Raw genomic sequence first — 22,506 nt, forward strand, 5'->3', positions numbered from 1 at the left:
AAAATAAGGCATATAGCGACATGTACATACTATATACCGTATGAAACAGAAGACTCTCTGCTTTCATAAGAAAAAAACTAATACTGTAATAATAATAAAAATCACACCCATGTGAAGTGAGCAGTGCAATGTTGTGAAGTGAGCAGTGCAACATTGCACTGCTCACTTCACAGGGGTGTGATTTTCATTATTATTACAGTAGAAGTATTTTTCTTATGAAAGCAGAGAGTCTTCTGTTTCATACGGTATATAGTATGTATAGGCCTTATTTTGTGAATATTTAGTTGTCAGTTCCTTGTCTTGTCTAAAATACTCTGAGGATTTCAGAAAATGCATGGACCTGAAGAACCATTATTCACAAAATAAGGCCTATAGCGACATGTACATACTATATACCGTATGAAACAGAAGACTCTCTGCTTTCATAAGAAAAATACTTCTACTGTAATAATAATAAAAATCACACCCATGTGAAGTGAGCAGTGCAATGTTGTGCAACATTGCACTGCTCACTTCACAGGGGTGTGATTTTTATTATTATTACAGTAGAAGTATTTTTCTTATGAAAGCAGAGAGTCTTCTGTTTCATACGGTATATAGTATGTACATTTCGCTATAGGCCTTATTTTGTGAATAATAGTTCTTCTGGTCCATGCATTTTCTGAAATCCTCTCTGGTGGGCGCAAGCTGCATTCAATAGCCAATTACTGACAAACTATACATGGGACCATGTGTATTTGTTTTCCTCCTAAAAGTAGACATTCAGGGCTTTCATTCAGTGTGTAGTATGTATATGATATTATTTGTGTTCATTTTTATATCTGTCTGTCAATGTCTGTCAACTTCAACCTTCCATATCTCTGCTGTTTTTTCAAGCGAGCAGCGTGCCTTCAAAAGCAGGTTTTAGAAAAAGGTCAATATCTCCAGAATGGAAGATGGTAGAATCATAATTTTTTTTTTAAATTGAAGTGGACATGTTTGGCCTACTTTTTATTTATGCGATGTGATTCTAGCTATAAGAGGCCCCTCGCTGTGGGCCCCTAAAAAGTTCAAAAGTCCAATGTTAATCGCTTAGCACCAGCAAGCCTGAGCAAATAGAAAACTCTAGCATACAATGTGTTAAGTACCACACGTAACATTCTGGTGTAGCACCCGTCCAGGGATTTCTGTAGGGCTTGTGTAAGTGTCCAGCATTCACAGCCATAGAGGAGGACGGACTCCACGGTAGCAGAGAAGAAACTGATCTTGATGTGGGGGAGGGGGAGGTTGGATTTCCATGTGTGTGTGTGTATATATATATACACAGTATAGCAAGATTGGTTTGGTTAGAATGGCCCGTCTTTTCAAAATAAACAAGGGTTTGCTCTCAAACTGTAGCTGATAAAGAGAACTAGGAAACCAAAAGCTATTCTATCTCTGCTCCACTCCATTCAGTACCAGTCACAACTGCACATTGTTTATTTTGTCTAGTCCTCAAACATGAATTCATATGAATATGAATTGTTGCTTTTCAGCAGCACAAATATATTGGACAGCAACCACTAAATATGCCGTATGTGCCATTTAGTCATTTCAGGGAGTCACTGCCCGTCTGCCCTGTAAGACTCATCGGAAATCATATAAATAGCCCAAATGTATTTGAATTTCTTGCACACTTCTGTTTTGGCATTGCAGGTTAATATCTTTTTTGTTGAGAAATGTGCATGTTTTCTGGACAAGACCCCATCTAAATGACTTCATTCAAGACAAAAAAACATGGCAGAACATTTTGTGGATGCCTGGATGGGTTGTCGAGTGAGATAGTTTAAACATATACAGCGTGGAACACGTTATTCCAACCAGTTCCTTTCCATTCCATCAAGCTGACCAGGGGGAGGCAGTAGACCAGGATTACTGCATGTTTTTTGTGAGGGTACTAGGGTACAGTGGGATTTGGGGAGAACGTGCAAAGAACCAGCACCATGTTTGTTGTCAGAAAGGTTTTGACTCTGAACTGAACTGCCCTCTAGTGGGGTTTTTGCTTAACATCCAATGTAAAGGATGCATGAACGTATTAGAGCAGTGATGATTACATCGTTTGAAATGGAAGAGCTGGAATGCTTCTGGGTCGATCCAGAGCAAATGAAGTAGGAGTTAGATTTGGCGTAGAGCAACGGATCTGGAAAGCTAATCATTGCGGTGTTTCATTTTTTCTTCTCTTTTTTAAGTAATAGTTACTCCCTCACCTTGAGCCAGACTTTCCATCGGTACAGTGCAAATTCAGGCGTGGATTCCATCTCCCTGTTAAAACAGCTGTCTTCCTGTTTGTCTTTGTCTCCCACTCCCAACAGGCTACTGAAAGTCTAATTTTTAACATTCTGACTCATGCACAGGACTCTTCTCTTTGTCTCGCTTTCTTTGGTAGAGAAATATGACATGGCCAGGATGTTGGCATGCGTGTGTGTGTGTGTGTGTGTGTGTGTGTGTGTGTGTGTGTGTGTGTGTGTGTGTGTTTTGTGCATGTGCGAGCGTGCGAGGGGGGGGGGGGGGGACTGGAGGCTGCATGTACGTGGTGTTCTCAGGCACAGTGCTTGCCAAGGATTGAATACTTTGGCAGGCCCTTTTTTCCAAACATGGCAAAATCTTGAATAGCGTTAGGCTAGTCAGGAAACTGTTATAACACAACACATTTTATATGTATTTTATATATATAGTTTGTATAGTCTCATAATATAGATATTCCACTGTTACTTTCTTAGCTTACGCATGTTTTATGATAAATGCTTTTGTGATGTATTCCCATGCTTTTGTTCTTGACTATTGTAAATCGCTCTGGATTAAGAGCGTCTGCTAAATGCCTAAATTGTAAATTGTATGTGTGTGCGTGCGTGCGATACATACTTGCAATTGTATCATCATTTAAATCATAGTGTCCCATTTTCTTTTAAAGACAAGAATATAGTCTTAAGATTAAATGTATATTGCATTGTTGACTACTGTGCTTTGTGGTGTTCTGGTTGTTACCAGGTGAGGTGGTGCAGTATTAGGGTTATTTTCCCACTGGTTGCAGCAGAACACATTCATTATCAGTGTTGTCAGCCTGGGAGATGTTGATGAAGCATGGCTGCTGCCTCCTGCTCTGAGGCGTGGCCAGGGGGGACTCCCTGACTCCCAATGCACCCTGCTGCGTGCCTGTCACCCCTGGCACAGCTGGCTCTCCTATATTTAGTGTGCCATCAGTTCCCTCTAGTAAGATTAATGGGGCTGAGGAGAAGATGAATGTCGGAGCAAGAGGGTTCAACTTCACTGCCTGTCTGTTGGTTTGCCATTGTGCTGATGCAGGATGTATTAGCACACCTTCTCTCTCTGTAGACTTGTCGCACGCGTGCAATGTGGGTGTGCAGTGTGTGTGCGTGTGTGTGTGTGTGTGTGTGCGTGTGTGGGGCGTGCGTGTGTGCGTGCCTTGAGGGAATGTATGACTGTCCTGTGTGTGTGTGTGTGTGTGTGTGTGTGTGTGTTTGCAACCTTATGTGTCATTCTCTAGTCTCTCTTGTCCTCGTCCAACCTAATACCTCTGTGCTCAGGTGCGGATCAGGAAAGTCATTGCAGTGCTGAGGCACATAGAATTGTAGGCGATGAAGTGCCTTCGGTGTTTCCACAGATAGATATATTGTGTCTACCAACAGTACCAACAGATGCTGGCCTTTTCACTGATTCATCAGTGGCAGTATTTGTTCCTCAGATAAGGTCACTATGGAAAAATGCGACTTTAGCACAACCACTTCACAGCCATTAAAATATGTATTTATTCAGTTTGATAGAACCAAGGATCCGAATGTAACCCCTTCTTAACGTATAACTGTAGGAGCAGAAACCTGTCTTACATGTTTGAGGCAGTGGGGAGATGGGTAAATGGGTGTCCCAAACTGACCTTTGTCTATGGGGCGGCAGTGACTCAGCGGTAGAGTGGCCGGTAGAGCAGCCGGATGGGGACCACACGGTTCCCAGTTCGATCCCGGGCTCCCCCAGAGTTAGTGTCAAAGTGTCCTTGAGCAAGACACTGAACCCCAAATTGCTCCCAATGTACAGGTTGGTGCTTTGCATGGTTTCCTCCGCCTCTGTGTATGAATGTGTGTGTGTGTGTGTGTGTGTGTGTGTGTGTGTGTGTGTGTGTGTGTGTGTGTGTGTGTGTGTGTGTGTGTGTGTGTGTGTGTGTGTGTGTGTGTGTGTGTGTGTGTGTGTGTGTGTGTGTGTGTGTGTGTGTGTGTGTGAATGGTTGAATCTATGTAAAGCGCTTTGGATAAAAGCGCTATATAAATGCACCATTTACCATTTCTATGTGTGATTTGGAGCTAAATCCCCTACTGACAGGAGTAAATGATATATGTGTATGAGTTTGTCCCCATCTCCATGACCGGCCTGACCATGTTCCCATCCTCCTCCTTGTAGGGACGATACCTCCGGAGAAGATGGCGAGGACAAAGAGCCCACAGTGGCTTTCAAGGGTCGACGCACGGCCAACAGCCAAGGCCACCGCAAGGGCCGAATCACCCGCTCCATGACCAGTGAAGTGGATGAGACCACGACTCCACCCCTCAGCAGCGAACTGGGTCAGTCCCAACCCCATCGCCTCTGGACTGGACGGGGTAGTTTTAACATGGCAGCAGTGATGGGCAAGTCATTAACATAGAGCTGGGAAATGTATAAATATAATGCAATGTGATAATGTGATATGAGAATTTGGCTGTAATATAGCTCTGCCTTATCTTAAAGGTTGCATTTCGGAAAACATTGGAATTTGTTAGCTGAAAGAAATGAACAATGAATGCCTCTACTTGGTCGTTATATCCACATTTACTAACCATTCCTCGAAAACTTTTAATCCCTATCCCGAGTGGATCAGATTTGGATGTTGGGTAGTTCAAAACCCTGAAAACAGTATTCGGATAACTTTGATATCTCATCAGTGATCCTAGAATTATCTCAGGAAACATTATATCAATGAGGAAATATAGGTTTCTGATTAATCAAATAACATGTTTAACACCCCTAATCCAAATCTGATCCACTCAGATAGGGATTAAAAGTGTTGAGCTCTTTGAATATCATCTCATTATCGATGTACAAGAAGTATTCCGAGATTTTACCACCCAGCCCTATGTTAACAGGCAAACCACACTGCCATTTGCCGTAATCTGAGTGGGAGAGCTGAGGGGAAACATAATCAATAATATTTTATGATTAGTATAATCATGATTTGTGTAGGATGTAGGGCTCGTCTGAGGACGATCTAGAGTGTAGCAAGTTTCAATTCAGTTGCTTTACAGATAATAAAAAGATGACAAATGAAGGCCAGTGAGATAAGGGGCTCCCTCTTGCGCCACCCTTATCCCTTATCCCTAAACTTATTTGCCATTTTTTACTATTTTGAAAATAATTTTAATATAGTTAAACTAGCCGATCTACATCTACACATTGTGAGCTTGTAGATCAGCTATTTGAACTATTCAAAAGGTAAAAGGTTTTTTTAAATAGTAAAAAATGGCAAATAAGTTTAGGGATAAGGGTTAAGGGATGTCGCAAGATATAGCCCCACATGTACAATGTAAGAAATAACGGATGAATGTCTCTATCAGGAGAAATTAATCATTAGCTAAGGTTTACAGTAATGGCATTTTATAACTTAATGATGGTGTGTTGCTGTACATTTTAACACTGGCCTTTTTTAAGGGGTTTGATTGATTTAGAACGTGACCACCGCTCTGACAAAATGAAAGTGAAGCATCATATAATACACTTTTGCTTACAAAACAGAATCATCTGTGTTTTTTATATGTCTTCCAGATAGGATAAATGTTTCAAAAATGCATAGCATTTTGAATTAAACATTTCATTTTTACATTCTAAAGGCCTATTCATTCTCCGGTTTTAGGTAATTAGGTGACCTTAGTAAAAACAGAAAGATGTGTTTGTGTGAGCGGTGACCACCACAGCGTGACGTCATATTTTAGTTCTCCGTATCTAAATTCTAAAACATGAGTATGAATAGGCCTTAACTGTAACTGTCTACTAACCGTACATCTTGTCTTAACCCATTCTGACCGGGCACCCATTTTGGTGTTGGCATCATGTCGTGCTTTAGCTATTTAAAAATAGCAGATCTACAAGCTCGTATCGCGCCACCGAGTGGCGCGATACGAGCTTGTAGGTCTGCTATTTTTTGAAAAATCAAAGAACGACTGACATTTTTTAGAATCTGATCTCAGGTCAGAATGGGTTCATCAGACCAGTGTGTGTCCAGTGGAAACCTCGTATGAATCTGATCTCAGGTCAGAATGGGTTAAAGTAATCTGTCATATTGAGACCTGTCTCTCAGCCTGTTCCACCTCTGCTCCTGTCCCACGCCACAAGAGTGCACTGTCGTTCTGCCAGTGTTCATATGGGCCAGTCGCACACATTCAAAATAACACCCTCTTCTTCTCGCTCAGGAATGCTACAATGTCTTCTTGCATGAAATATCGAAAAGTTCAATTGTCTTATTTGGCCAGTGTTGCTCTCCATTTACAGTACTACCTCTTTGTCATCTGCTGAGGATATTAACAAGCTGTGTGCTAACTGTACGTCTGTATGGTACAAGGTGCATCGCGTGAATCAAAAAGAAAAACAATTGGCATTATTTTAAGGACAAAATACCAGTTGTGTCAGCAGCAGTAGCCAGCCTCCCTCCCCGGCCCTTTGTTTCCTTGCAGATGATACGTCTGACACACACACACACACACACACACACACACACACACACACACACACACACACACACACACACACACACACACCTGTCACACACACACACACACACACACACACACACACACACACACACACACACATCAACCCTGGCTGTGGGCTATTGGCTGTTTTTTGATGTATCAGCACTTGGTGTGTGCTCAGAGTACCGCTGAGGGAATCCCCAGGTGGCCTGGGCCCGTGGGCCGGAGGGGCCTGTGTTCAGCAGCAGCTGGCCTCGCTGATGTTTGTCCCCGTCCCGTCCCGTCTCACCCTGCCTCGCTAATGCTAACATTAGCCCCAGCCTCACTGTGCCCTTCATGAGCCCACACAGAGGACACATAGCCGCCATCAGTTCCGACCCTGGCGCTGTACGTGTGCCGAGTCAGAGCCGGGGTCAGGCCGGCCGCTGGTGTTCCACACATGCAGGGGGAAAGAGAGAAGCCAGTTGTTATGTCTATAATCATTAACTGGCTTTTTTCTCCTGGGCTTCCTGCTTCCTCCATGTAAAACAAACAGTCCCTAACGACCCGCGCTGCAGCGCCGCAGTAAGCAACACCAAAGACTTCCCTGCACCCCCACCTCCACCACCAGCACCTTCTTCTTTAGTTTTTTTTTCCCTTCTCTTGCTTGTCCTTTTTCTACCTTTTCCTTCCTCTTGTCAGTCACTCCCTAACTGACTCAGTGACGAAGAGTGACCTCACGCCACCCCCCCTCCCCTCCCCTCCCCCCTTGTCTTCTCTAACTCGGTGGTTCTCTTTTCCATTTTTTTTTTACAGCCAATCTGGAGATGAATGAGAGCTCTCGCTGGACTGAGGAAGAAATGGAAACTGCCAAAAAAGGTAATAAAAGTACACATTTCCTCTGCCTATGAAGTGTAGCTTCTTCTTTGCCGTCGCTGGCTGTTCAAGTGTTGAAGAAGACATGTCGAAGGAAGGGAAGGACAACGGCAGTGATATAAATGTGTCGGTGCGTTGTTGGAAAGCACCAGCGAGCGTGTAAGGCTGCGGCTTCCTGTTAGCAAGGCAGCAGCCACCACGTGCTGTAAGAAGCACCCGTCTATCTGCCTGTGTGTCTGTCTGTCTGGCCTTCTCTCTCTGTGTGTTTGCGTGCACTGTATTCATTGGCTGGTTGGAGCCCTGCCCTGTCATGTCTCTCTGGGTCAAGGCGGCCCGGATCGAGCCTCCAACCCCCACAGCCCTTTTATCAACCAAGGCTGTAAAAGTCTGTCCCTTATCAGCAAACCTCTCTGACCAGAAGACTCATTAACTTGGCCTGTTTATTGTCTTCTCTGACTGAAGCCAAGCAGCAGAGCTGTGCTCCGCAGGGCCCTTTGTGCCGATACGGCACATTATAGGTGGCCCACATTCTGCCTGTTTGCACTGGCAGACGTTGGCATGTGGTCCACATGTCTTACTCTCTAACTCAGTCAATGATTGAATGACCTTCACTTTCAAAGGTTTCCAGACCACCAAGAGATTTCCCTTCAGATCTATTGCATACATGTTTTTGTTTGGGGAATGAAAATGAAAGTTACACAATAACTACACTCAACTACTACTGCAATTTTTGGTGGACCGTTAGAGTTCTCTGTCACTCATTTTTTGTGACATATTTTGCGATGATTTGGGGTTTTATTCAGCGATGTACTGTACTGTAGGTCCTGTGACTTTATTGTACTAATTACTTAACCTGCACATGCATTAAATGGAAGCATCCAGTGCTAGAAGCACCACCTCTGGAGGTCTGGGATGATGAAAGGTTGTGGGGTTTTATTATGAAATAATGATATTACCTTTTTGTAGAATTGTAAACCGTTCTAAAATGTGTTTTTTTTTAAATATATTTTATGTTGGATTTGTTTTACAAATGAGCGGTCAATAAGGCAATTACATATAATACAACATCCTAGTACATTTTTACCCCAATATTTCCACAAATGCTTGCAGATTGCTACAAGATTAAAGGTCTGATAATGACTTAACGTGTCGTGCATGTTATACATCATGTATACTTTATATTATTTCAGATTATTTTCCAAAGCATTTAGTTACATTTCGGAAAACGGCGCCAATTTAATGTAGAGGTGCTCACGAGGTTTAGGTTCCCACTGGACCTGCTGTATCCATCCAAGTAATGGTGGAGGTGCCTATTTCAAGCATGCACGCTGGAAACCCAAGGAGCTCGAGGGACATTAGCATGTCTATCTAGTGGTATGTGTGTGCATGACTGTGCGTGTGTATGTGTTTGTGTTTTGGTGTTGGTTTTGTGATGACTGCGGCTGCTCTGGCTCCAAAACGGCCCCTGTGTAGTAATCCCAGTTAATGTCTTCAACTCCATTCTCCCGCTGTGGGATTAGTGAGGCGCACCATCCCGGGGGGGATTAGCCCAGCAGTCCCTGATGGGAGTACGGGTGGGGGGTTGGGGGTGTGTGTGTGTGTGTGTGTGTGTGTGTAGGGGGGGGGGCTTATGTAACCACAACCAGCAGCACTACAGGGCCCCCAGCCACAACACTACAGGGTGGAGGAAGGGAGACGGAGAGTGAGAATGGAGAGAAAGGACAGAGGAAGGGATGTGGTCATGCTGTCAAACCACAGGGACACCCACACCTGCCAGAAGGGTGTATTTGAGCCATGGCCAAAGTGGCCATATACGATCTCCCATTAACGTCATACTGTTAAGGAAGACTCCTCTTGCAAGTGGAGCTTGCCCTGTGTACATTTATATAGGCTAGTTCTAGGCAGATGCCAGGCATTCCTGCATGGCAGCAACAACCAGGGTCCCCTCTTTGGAGGCTGGCACTGGCCCCATTCACGGATAGATTACCACCGTCTTCACTGCTCATAATGACCGGCATCTTAGGCAAGGGGATAGCCGTTGAGCTCTAGACCTCATCTCGTGCATGTGTGTGCTCGCGCGCGCGTGTGTGTGACGTGCGTGCGTGCGTGTGATTAAGAGATATGTGTTGTAAACACAGACTGTGTGATTACACTGCAAAATCCTGAAGCAATTTTTTACATTGCCAGAGTCTAATGAACACTCAGGATGTGTGTGTGTGTGTGTGTGTGTGTGTGTGTGTGTGTGTGTGTGTGTGTGCGCGTTCCTTGGCTGGTGTTTATGTAAGTGCACTAATCTGGTGGGCTTTGCTTGGGTGCAGGCAGCTGGATAATGGCCTCCTCTCTGCTCTACTGGTGCCCATTTAGAGGAGCAGCAGGTAGTGAGAGACTGCATCAGACCTTAGTTTTTTATTTTGCCCCGTCACTCATCGTCAGATCTCTGCACCCTCCTCTCGCCATTTCCACATCTTTCTAACTTTTCCTCTATCCGTTTCTCTCTCTCTGTGCCTCTGTTTACCACCCTCCCCTCTCTCACTCTCTTGCGCTAGCTCGATCGCTCTTTCTGTCTCTCTGTATTCTCCCTCTTTCTCTCTGAGATGGGAGGAGATGGCACAGGCCCAGATTGGCAAGAGCTGTGGAAGATTTGGCAAGCATCACATTTTTTTCCTCACTCGCTTTCTATTGCTCTCTCTATCTCTTTCTCTCTCTGTCTATCTCTTTTTCTGCCTCTCTCTCTCTCTCTCTCTCTCCCTCACTGTGTTGTTATAGACTGGAGAGAGGTCACATTCAAGATGAAAAGCAGGTCATTCAGGAAAAATGTGAAAGCCTTTATGCTTTCTCATGGTATCAACATCAACTCTCTCACTCTTATCTTTTCCCTTCTCTTCTCTTCTCTTCTCTTCTCTTCTTGTTTTGTCTTTCTTTCTTTCTTTCTTTCTTTCTTTCTTTCTTTCTTTCTTTCTTTCTTTCTTTCTTTCTTTCTTTCGTCTCTCTCTCTCTCTCTCTCTCTCTCTCTCTTGCTCTCTTGCTCTCTTTCTCTCTCTCTCTCTCTCTCTCTCTCTCTCTCTCTCTCTCTCTCTCTCTCTCTCTCTCTCTCTCTCTCTCTCTCTCTCTCTCTCTCTCTCTCTCTCTTGCTCTCTTTCTCTCTCTCTCTCTCTACATTGCTCGCTCTCAGACACTCTCTCTTCTCTGTTTACCCTCAGACTGGTTGAGTGTGTGTGTGTGTGTACTAGAGTATTAGCAAGAGAGACAGAAAGGGAGAGAGAAAGGGGTTGAGTGAGTGTGAGCTCAGTCAGCTCACTCATGCGTTTGTGTGTGCGTGCACGTGTGTGCGTGCGGGTGTTTGTGTGTGCAGAGCTCTTGCCTGCTGGCAGAGTGAAGCAGGGGGAGGGACGGACTGGCGAACGGAGGGAGGGAGGGAGGAAAAGGGAGGGCGAGAGAGATAGAGGAGAGATCAGATGAGGGGAGAGCGAGGCTGAGCACGTAGCTCCGCCCATACAGTCCCACTTTCCTGTGAAAGTCTTCCCAGACAACCGCCATTGGGGAGAGAGAGACACGGCAGAGAGGAACGCACGAAAGCCCTCTCACAGACACACACACACACACATACACACAGAGACAGACTGAAAGGAGGGAGTGAGTAGGACTGGAAACGGGGGGAAAGGTCAGGAGCATGCGCTGTGTGGAACATGTCAACCTGACACCGGCTCAAGTATCAGGCCAGGAGGGAGGAGGAGGAGGAGGAGGAGGAGGAGCGGGCGCCGGGGCCGAGCTGTTTTCTTCTCCTGTGCTCTGGATCAGAAGGACCGTCCCGGCGGAGAGCCTTCCCTCGCGTCGCTCTCTCCAGAGATCACACAGCCTGATAGCGTGATCCACCGCGGGGCGGGTGGGGGTGGGGTGGACGGAGGACGCCGCCGCCGCCGCCGCCGGGGCACGTCACCAAACCTGCAACGACGGCCACACTCTCCACTCCTCGGCAGGTGTCGATTGGACCACCCCCGGTGGGCGGGGCTAATGGAAATACAGAGTCCCCGGTTGGGCGCCGACGCCGCCGCCTACTTCAGCGTGGAGGGCGGCCGATTGGATGGTTGCCGTGTGAGGTGTGTTGCTTTAGGGAGCCGTGGCCATTCATTGGATGGTTGCCGTGTGAGGTGTGTTGCTTTAGGGAGCCGTGGCCATTCATTGGATGGTTGCCGTGTGAGGTGTGTTGCTTTAGGGAGCCGTGGCCATTCATTGGATGGTTGCCGTGTGAGGTGTGTTGCTTTAGGGAGCCGTGGCCATTCATAAGCGGAGCTGCTTGGGGATTGTTGTTGTCGTGCGCTCCGTTCAGCTGAATGGGGCTGGATATTACTGGAAAGTCTTAACCAAAGTGACCCTTGACTCTCAGGGTTGTTGCCTCAGGTTCACTGAGTGCAGCCACTCGGGTGCATCTGTACGTTCCATGCTTGTCTGGATGACTGAAGACGGATGTGTACTTGTATACTTACTGCACAGTGCACACAGCTGTCGTGCCCAGAAAGTAGCCAATCTACAAGCTCACAGCGCATTGACATGTGTCATGTGCCATAAAATATATCAACTGCTTGTATTTTCTGTGTGCATACTGTCCACATCTGTAAGAAGTGTGTGTGTGTCTATATACACTACAGTATCTATGTATATATATTTATTTATATATATATATATATATATATATATTTATTTATATATATATATTTGTGTGTGTGTGCTTGTGCGTGCATGTTTGTGTGCGTGTGCGTGCGTCACTGCCTCCTCTGTGTTTGTGTGTGTGTTATGACACACAGGAGGGTGTCTGTCTGTCTGATGTGCTGTGGAGCGGTCTCTCTCCTGCCCCCCTTGGGAGAAGGCTGTAAAAGGTTAATAGGTGTCGATCACGTGTCTCCTCTTGGAATGAGTCAGGCCGACCAGTCCTCTTTTATTCTTCTCTCTATCTTTCGCTCTCTCAGAAAGGCCATGCCTTGCCTCGCCTCCCATCGCTGCCATGAATATTTCAGCTCCAACACCCGGCGCTCTCCTTGAACACTTGACAGGTTGTAGGTGTGTGTAGTGGCTTTCAGAAAGCAGACGGCTCAGACTTGGAGATGAACTTTGCTTGTTGTAGTGCTTCTCTTCTCCTGGCATTGATATCTCCTCTGCACGGTATCCCACATTCACTTCCCACATTTGCTAGCTGACTTGTGACTTTTTTTGTGGCTTTTTGGCAGGAGCGCTCCTTTTATCAGTAGGCGTGTGACGGAGGTGGTGTTTGTGTTTGGCTTGTGGTGGGTGTTGAGATAGAGGGACCGAATAACGACCCAGATGGATTGTGCTGAATTAGTCTGCTAATAAATTATGTACACACAATGTTTCCTGTTAATAACTGCATAAATGTCATACTCAGTCATAAACTGAATTATCCGTTCATGTGCTTACCTGTTGTATACCTGTAGGCATGAATAAACATGCAATGTTATTACGAAAGCAGACATTACACAGACAATGAAACCCAGCTTTGAGTTGAGTAGTTGTTTATAGATGCCTAGCTAATATTTAACAACCCAGCTATTATATTTGGGCCCCAAAAATTGATTAGAGTTCTTTCCCGGCTCCTGGAAATGGCACACGTGCCAACTTTTGCAAGAGGATTGCGCGACAGCATCCCAGATATCATGGCACTCTAAATGAGGCTATCTTCTCTATACCAGCTAGTGGCGAGCTCATCCCACTGGCTTCATTACATGCAGCGACCTCTGAACCCGTTTCAGGGGGTTGTTGGCTCTCTGCCCATTGATAAAGGTCAGCCCACCCCCCCGGAGACTCTGTCCCACTGCCAGGCAGGCACAGGAAAGGGAGTGGGTGGCGTAAGCTAAGCTCCTTACATCTCACACTGTTAATGAGCTGCCCTTAGCTGACTGCAGGCTCTGGGGAAACACTGCAAGTTCTACTCCTTTCGCTCCTTCCCTTATTCACTCACTCACTCACTCACTCACTCACTCAGACCACACTTGCTTCTCTGTTGTCTCTTTATCCTTTTTGTACCGTGCGTGTGCGCGTGTGCGTGTGGTGCAGCCCATATGACAGGTTGATGTATCACAGTCCAGGCCCAGCAGGGCCTCCAGACTCTTGTGTAAGTCTCCATCATGACTGGTTAGAAACTGGGTCACATCAAAGTCGGACAAAGGGGGTGACACACAGTGACCCCCTCAGAGAGGAGGTAGTGATGTCATTCGTTGGATTGACAGTCTCTCCCTGCTGCTGACTTCTTTCCGTCTTTTTCTTTCTTTGTCTCTCTCTGTCTCTGTTCTCTCCATCTTTTTCTCCCTCTGCTTCTATAAGCCTGCCGGTCTGCTTAGGAAGCACATGGCAGTAAGCCATGCTGCCTCTGTGAGATGTGGAGCCACGATGCATGTGCGATTTGAAGGAAACCCGCAGACCTGTGGGACTTCACTTCTCAACAGCTGTTTAGGGACAGACGGCGGTTGCTCTTGATGGCCCTGTGACACAGATAATACGTGCTTCTCGGCGTATCACATTGTGACACAGATAATATGTGCTTCTCTGCGTATCACATTGTGACACAGATAATACGTGCTTCTCGGCGTATCACATTTCTATGCAAATATTTCCAGAAGAATGTGGAAGAGCCTGTGTTCCTACATAAGGCTTTGACCCCTTTCTTTTACTCTTCTCCAGTAAACCAGCGTAAAGTGATGGTCCAAAGGATTCGCTATCGATGGTTGTGTGGACGTATAAACAAAGGACAGATGTTGTTCATGTTGTCTGTGTGTGCCTGTGTCTCGCATATTAATCCCTCTGCCTGTCCACCTGCTTTCTTTCCAGGCCTTCTTCAGTATGGTAGGAATTGGTCCTCCATTGCCAAGATGGTGGGCTCTAAAACTGTGTCCCAGTGCAAGAACTTCTACTTTAACTACAAGAAGAGGCAGAAACTGGATGAGATTCTGCAGCAGCATAAAATGAAATCGGTGAGCGCTTGTGGGCGATCCACCTCCTTTAACACACATCTGTACTAATCCACTTTTAGAATTTGTTATTCTTATTAGGGTACAGGCTTTAATTTCAACACTATTATTGGTCTGACAGTCATTAGACCGACAACCTACCTCAAACCCTAACCTAACCATAAACGCAAACACGGAAGCAGTGCATGTTCAAGCGGTAGTCCGACTGTTGTTCCCGCATGTCGGACTAATGCTCCGTCGGTATTACCATCGGATCCCTTTTTATTAAAATACAACATTCCTGCGAGGCCTGTGAAATGCAGATGATTCCTAAAGAAACCTGGGACCTTTCCCTATGCATGCTCTGGCTTTCTGCCTCTGACAAATTCAAGTGAGCATTTGTTTTGAAGACGGTGTGCCTGAACGAGGCATTTAGTGTGTGTTGGTTTTGACCCAGGAGAAAGAGCGCAAGGCCCGTCGTAAGGGCAAAGCCCTGCAGAGCGAGGAGGCGAGCGCCCCATCGGCAGCCGAGGAGGAGGAGATGGAGGGCTCCGGGGTCAGTGGCAACGAGGAGGAGGCTCCTGAGGACGGAGACGGTAAGGCACTGCACATTATGCATTTCAGCTGTGTAACCCTACTGTGTCACCTCAGCTTAACCACTTTAACTATTATTTTAAACTTTAGCTATTGAACAATAGCAGATATACAAGCTCTACTAGATTTCTAGCTCTAGCTTTGAATATATATTCTTTCCCAGCGAACATTTTTAACTCATATTTGTGCTTCTGGAGAGTCCCTGGAACAAAATATTTTGAGATGGGTGTCGGCGACCAAATATAGATAATTGTGGGGCTCTTGGAAATGAAAAAGTTTGAGAACCACTGACATAGAAACATAGGTTTTTCATTCAAATGTTAGGATTTAGAAGACTTTTTATTGGCCTCAGTCTTAATAGGTTATTAAAGTTATCTCTACTCATTCATGCAATGTCAGTTTCCTCCATTTCCTAGCCGCAGCGCCCAATTTTGTGTAGTTACCGTGGTTTCAAAGCAACTGATTATAAATGGTCCCTTATTCAACATTTGAACTTGCTTAGAGTAAGTTATTAGTACTAGAGAACCGCAGATACCAAGAGATGTGATTTCACATTTACTGCAGAATAAAAGCTGTGCCTCTCGCTGTAGAGAGGTCAACTGTGGAATATAATGGGTCAGAGGAAAGTGGATTTCATTCAAGGCCCTGTTAGTATCTCCTACTTTTGTCTGACTTAGTAACACAGCATGGCTCTTTAAATGCCTCAGTGTTTGCCTTGTAGAATCATGTTCCATAATGGCGAAACCCTGAGAATCCCTGCTGTAGTTTGTCGATCTGATGTGCAGTACTGTCTCAATCACCACAATAGAGCGCCGAAGCCCTGGGGTCATTTTGTCCATCATCCGAATTGGTTTTGTGTTCTTCCTCCATGTACAATGAAACCTGATTAGGTGGAAAGTGACGCTGTGAAAAATCTTGTTTTGGTAGAAAGAGGCCCTGGAGATGAGATTGTAGTGAATGATGGCAAGATCGGCTGGAACGTCATTTACAACAGGGGTTCTCAAAGTGAGGTTCCGGTGGCCCCCACGGGTCCTTGAGGGGGTTCCAGGGAGAGCCCTGCAAAATGAGTTAATATACCATCAAAATCTGTTTATCCATTTAAAATCTTTGTACATCGGCTATCTGAAGCATTGCGATGTATTGTGAGCTTGTAGATCTGCTATTAAAATAAATAAATAAAGATGAATTGGCCAGAACTAAAATTCTGGCCAATTCTTTCTAAAGTTTGGAATATTTTTAAACGATTCAATAAGACAAATGTTGTATTGGGGTCTCTGGCGCAAAATATTTTCTGATGGGGGTCTGCAGTCAAATACTGTAAGTGTATGAAAAGGTTTGAGAAGCACTGATGTACAGTATGAGCCAGTATGAGGACCTCTCATCCCCTTGTCTGCCAGGTGGAGCCAACAACAGCTCAGACACAGAGAGCCTCCCGTCTCCTCGCTCCTCCGACGACAGCAAGGCTAAAGAGGAGGGCAGCGCCGGAGGAGGAGGAGGCCGGGCCAAGGCCGGCTCCAACAACGGCGGGGATAAGGAGGCCGCCGGCTCGGACTCCAGCCAGGGAGGGGAGGACAAGGACAAGCCCCCGGGAGGACAGGGAGATGCGGAGAAGGCCATCAAGCAGGAGGTGAAAACCGAGGCCGGTGAGGCCAGCAGGGAGTCGCAGCAGAAGCAAGAGCCCAGCGACACCGCGGACAAGAAACCTCCCGCCATGGAGACGGAGGAGACCAAGAGCTCCACCAAGGTCTCCAAGAGAGACCATGGGGCCAAGACGGGCTCCCACGGGGACAGTGACTCTAGCGCCACCTGCAGTGCTGACGAGGTGGAGGAGGCGGACAGTACGGAAAAAAATAGGTGAGAGTCTGCGGGCTACCGCAGTGATGGACTTGTTATATTTTCCGGAGCTGCGACCATGCTAGCTAGTATGTGCCCAAATGGTTAAGTTCAATCGCTGATTACACTTTTTAATTACATTTGTGTGTGTGTGTGTGTGTGTGTGTGTGTGTGTGTGTGTGTGTGTGTGTGTGTGTGTGTGTGTGTGTGCGTGTGTGTGTGCGTGTGCGTGTGCGTGTGCGTGTGCGTGTGCGCGCTCAGTTCACTGGTCTGTTACGAGGGCTTATGGGTTGAGGAATAGGGTTCTTCAGCAGCTGGCTGTCTTTCTGGTCTGTCTTGATGACCACATCAGCACGTATCAGTGAACAAAGCCGCGGAGCGTTTTTGAGTGTTATTAGTTACCTAGCTACAGTGTACAGTAGTGAAACCATATTTGGCAAACCACTTATGTGTGTGTGTGTGTGTGTGTGTGTGCTGCAAGCCACTCCTCGCTCTATCAGTGAGAGACTGTACTGTACTGTTTGTGCCCTGCTGTTTTGTGTGTACGAGTGTGCGCACGTTGATAATGTGTGTGTCTTGAATGCAGACACGAGGTGTGTGCTAAAAGAGCAGGGCTTCAGGCTGATTATTCCCAATGTGTTTGTTGGGTATTTGTTCAGTTCTTTCCATGACAGCAGACTGCATGTATTGGCAGCACAGAGGGAAATGTTGCTCTCTGTGCCAAAGCAAACAAAGGCAGTGAGTGTGTGCATGTCTGTGTGTGTGTGTCTGTCCGTCAGTAAGGCTGTGTGTGTGTGTGTGTGTGTGTGTGTGTGTGTGTGTGTGTGTGTGTGTGTGTGTGTGTGTGTGTGTGTGTGTGTGTGTGTGTGTGTGTGTGTGTGTGTGTGTGTGTGTGTGTGTGTGTGTGTGTGTGTGTGTGATTGTTGTGCTGTGTCTGTCACTGTGCAGTACAAAGGGATGTGATTTTCTTTTCTTCCTGTTTTGTTATCGGCATTCCAGACTTTCTGGAAACACGAGTCCATCCCATTCATTTCTGAGGACGACTCTTGCTTTTCCTCCTTTATTTCCTGCTTTCCGTGCCATCCTGCTCATCTCCCTGAGTTGTGTGCATGTGTGTGCGTGCGCTTGTGTGCGTGTGAGATGTAGGATGGAAACAAAAAGAAATACACCTGAAAAGAAAATCTGCTCTTTGTGTTGGCCATGTTACATTGTCATTATATGACAATGTAATTCTTCAACGGTGTGCTGTGCTCCTTTTGCTTATAGTGATATGACAATGTGCCATGATGGAAAATATATACCTAGTATGACTTATTGTGTATTATAATGCTTACTAAATAAGTCAATATGAAAATAATGTGCGTTTGCTTTGCACAATATTTTCATAGACAGGTCCCAAATTCAAGTTTTAAGAAATATGACAAAATGGCATTAAACCGCACATAAAACAATGCCTTGTTCTTGACACCAGTCATCATGGTATATCCCATAACAGTGTTCACTTCTGCAGCTTTACCCTGGAGACATTACTCTGTCCATCTTTACCCTAGAGACATTATTCTGTCCATCTTTACCCTGGAGACATTACTCTGTCCATATTTACCCTGGAGACATTACTCTGTCCATATTTACCCTGGAGACATTACTCTGTCCATCTTTACCCTGGAGACATTACTCTGTCCATCTTTACCCTGGAGACATTACTCTGTCCATCTTTACCCTGGAGACATTACTCTGTCCATATTTACCCTGGAGACATTACTCTATCCATCTTTACCCTGGAGACATTACTCTGTCCATCTTTACCCTGGAGACATTACTCTGTCCATATTTACCCTGGAGACATTACTCTGTCCATATTTACCCTGGAGACATTACTCTGTCCATCTTTACCCTGGAGACATTACTCTGTCCATCTTTACCCTGGAGACATTACTCTGTCCATCTTTACCCTGGAGACATTACTCTGTCCATCTTTACCCTGGAGACATTACTCTGTCCATCTTTACCCTGGAGACATTACTCTGTCCATCTTTACCCTGGAGACATTACTCTGTCCATCTTTACCCTGGAGACATTACTCTGTCCATCTTTGCCCTGGAGACATTACTCTGTCCATCTTTACCCTGGAGACATTACTCTGTCCATCTTTACCCTGGAGACATTACTCTATCCATATTTACCCTGGAGACATTACTCTGTCCAGCTTTACCCTGGAGACATTACTCTGTCCATCTTTACCCTGGAGACATTACTCTGTCCATCTTTACCCTGGAGACATTACTCTATCCATCTTTACCCTGGAGACATTACTCTGTCCATCTTTACCCTGGAGACATTACTCTGTCCATCTTTACCCTGGAGACATTACTCTGTCCATATTTACCCTGGAGACATTACTCTGTCCATATTTACCCTGGAGACATTACTCTGTCCATCTTTACCCTGGAGGCATTACTCTGTCCATCTTTACCCTGGAGACATTACTCTGTCCATCTTTACCCTGGAGACATTATTCTGTCCATCTTTACCCTGGAGACATTACTCTGTCCATATTTACCCTGGAGACATTACTCTATCCATCTTTACCCTGGAGACATTACTCTGTCCATCTTTACCCTGGAGACATTACTCTGTCCATATTTACCCTGGAGACATTACTCTGTCCATATTTACCCTGGAGACATTACTCTGTCCATCTTTACCCTGGAGACATTACTCTGTCCATCTTTACCCTGGAGACATTACTCTGTCCATATTTACCCTGGAGACATTACTCTGTCCATCTTTACCCTGGAGACATTACTCTGTCCATCTTTACCCTGGAGACATTACTCTATCCATCTTTACCCTGGAGACATTACTCTGTCCATATTTACCCTGGAGACATTACTCTGTCCATCTTTACCCTGGAGACATTACTCTGTCCATATTTACCCTGGAGACATTACTCTGTCCATATTTACCCTGGAGACATTACTCTATCCATCTTTACCCTGGAGACATTACTCTGTCCATCTTTACCCTGGAGACATTACTCTGTCCATCTTTACCCTGGAGACATTACTCTGTCCATATTTACCCTGGAGACATTACTCTGTCCATCTTTACCCTGGAGACATTACTCTATCCATCTTTACCCTGGAGACATTACTCTGTCCATATTTACCCTGGAGACATTACTCTGTCCATCTTTACCCTGGAGACATTACTCTGTCCATCTTTACCCTGGAGACATTACTCTGTCCATATTTACCCTGGAGACATTACTCTGTCCATATTTACCCTGGAGACATTACTCTGTCCATCTTTACCCTGGAGACATTACTCTGTCCATCTTTACCCTGGAGACATTACTCTGTCCATATTTACCCTGGAGACATTACTCTGTCCATCTTTACCCTGGAGACATTACTCTGTCCATCTTTACCCTGGAGACATTACTCTGTCCATCTTTACCCTGGAGACATTACTCTGTCCATCTTTACCCTGGAGACATTACTCTGTCCATCTTTACCCTGGAGACATTACTCTGTCCATCTTTACCCTGGAGACATTACTCTGTCCATATTTACCCTGGAGACATTACTCTGTCCATCTTTACCCTGGAGACATTACTCTGTCCATCTTTACCCTGGAGACATTACTCTGTCCATCTTTACCCTGGAGACATTACTCTGTCCATATTTACCCTGGAGACATTACTCTGTCCATCTTTACCCTGGAGACATTACTCTGTCCATCTTTACCCTGGAGACATTACTCTGTCCATCTTTACCCTGGAGACATTACTCTGTCCATCTTTACCCTGGAGACATTACTCTATCCATCTTTTTGCCTCCACAGAGAGTTCACCTTAACACATTGTCTGCGGCTGAATAAAATGTATATATACATTTTATTTTTCTTAATACAATCTTTGCCAAGAACGCGTGACCTATTTTTTCTCTTCACAACCTGCTTTTTCCAGGACGAGGAAATTCGTCTTTGATTAATGTAATTTAATCCAGTAATTAAAAATAATATATCTCTCTGTCTCTCTCTGTTCAGAATTACATCTCCCAGGCCCAGCCTGCTGAACTACAGTCACGACGGGGTCATCTCCTCACCAGTTCAGAAGCCACTGGACCTGAAGCAGCTCAAACAGAGAGCTGCTGCCATCCCACCTATTGTGAGTCATCACTCTCTCTGTGTGTGTGTGTGTGTGTGTGTGTGTGTGTGTGTGTGTGTGTGTGTGTGTGTGTGTGTGTGTGTGTGTGTGTGTGTGTGTGTGTGTGTGTGTGTGTGTGTGTGTGTGTGTGTGTGTGTGTGTGTGTGTGTGTGTGCGCGCATCTCCTTGGAAATCAACTGTGAGTGACCCAGGTGGCATCTGTGACGCACACACATACACAAACGCTCGTGCACGCACACACACACACAGACAGACAAAGAGAGCACACGAGCCCCATCTCATCTGCTCTGCTCTCAGAGATAACAGTATGGTAGCTGAAATCGTTAAGTCATATTTCTATGAGATAAGCAAGGCCAGATGGAGAAGCACACTGACTTGTAGAGAAAAAGAAACAAGATGCAGCACTTTAAGGGGAGATTAAAGCACAAAGAAGAAGGAAAGGACGGGTCTAAGCTATTACTGTTATCAGATAGTAGTGTGGGCCGGCCAAATGGTTGGCAGGTAAGTGTACGCCTGAACGTTGTGTGTTCATTGCATATTCTCTTCGCAATGTATATGACCTCTCTCTCTCTCTCTCTCTCCCTGTGTGAATAGATGCCAGAGGCGTCTATGCAGGGCGGCCAGCGAGGTGGTGTTGGTAAAGCGATGCTGCCCCCCCACGCTCTGGCTCTTTACCAACAGCAGATCACCATGGCTCACGGAGAGTCCTCTCAGGAAGCCAAACAGCAGCAGCAGTCACTCCCTGGCCAGCCCATGAAGCAACAGCCTTACCCAGCACAGACAGACCGGGACAGGGAGGCCCTTCTCAGCAGCAGCCCCCGGATCCGCCCACGCAGCCCTTCCTCTGGGGACAAGGATGGTACGCACTCTGAGAGACAGATAGAGAGGCAGAGAAGTGACCGCCCTGACCTCAATCCGTGACAGTATTAGCCAGCCCTTGCAGTTTTCCCATTTAGGACCTCTAAAAGATGCTTGCCAAACTGACTGTGAGATTAGACTAATTGGCCAGCGACAGTGTTTGGCTGGTGGTTGGCTGGTACTAATTTCCCATCCTGACTCCTGTCCCTCTGCTCTCTTAACTCCAAACCCCCACCCACCCCTCAACTCCACTCCTGACTTTAGTCTCTTCCCTGCCATGACCCTGTCTCCCTGCCATGTCTCTGTAGAGGCCATATTTGTGCATAATGTATTTGTGCAAAAAAATATGTATTACATGCACCTCCCTTTTGCAAGGCTGCATTGTGCAAACAGGACCTTCTGTGCTGCGACGTTGTTAACCAACATTTGCATTGAAAACGTAATACAGGTTACACCCCATGGGTAATCCATGCCAGTGACAGCCTTGCACGGG

At 45.8% G+C, this 22,506-nt stretch overlaps 1 protein-coding gene across 21 annotated transcripts in view; it reads left to right on the plus strand.

Annotated features, from left to right (window-relative positions):
* The window catches only part of ncor2 (nuclear receptor corepressor 2), a 151,907-nt gene that overhangs the window by 93,868 nt on the left and 35,533 nt on the right, over nt 1–22,506 (plus strand). For 12 of the 21 annotated variants that reach the window (XM_083784878.1, XM_083784862.1, XM_083784879.1 and 9 more), the window contains exons 16-22: nt 4,429–4,589; nt 7,542–7,604; nt 14,439–14,581; nt 15,015–15,153; nt 16,549–17,005; nt 21,035–21,155; nt 21,750–22,014. In XM_083784878.1, the coding sequence (XP_083641004.1) occupies nt 4,429–4,589; nt 7,542–7,604; nt 14,439–14,581; nt 15,015–15,153; nt 16,549–17,005; nt 21,035–21,155; nt 21,750–22,014 (1,349 nt within the window). Of the gene's footprint in view, nt 1–4,428; nt 4,653–7,541; nt 7,605–14,438; nt 14,582–15,014; nt 15,154–16,548; nt 17,006–21,034; nt 21,156–21,749; nt 22,015–22,506 lie in introns of all 21 variants that reach the window. The other 9 variants (XM_083784860.1, XM_083784863.1, XM_083784877.1 and 6 more) reach the window with 2 other exon arrangements.

This window comes from Protomyctophum parallelum (genome assembly GCF_964188405.1).
Source record: "Protomyctophum parallelum genome assembly, chromosome: 15".
Taxonomy (NCBI): Eukaryota; Metazoa; Chordata; class Actinopteri; order Myctophiformes; family Myctophidae; genus Protomyctophum; species Protomyctophum parallelum.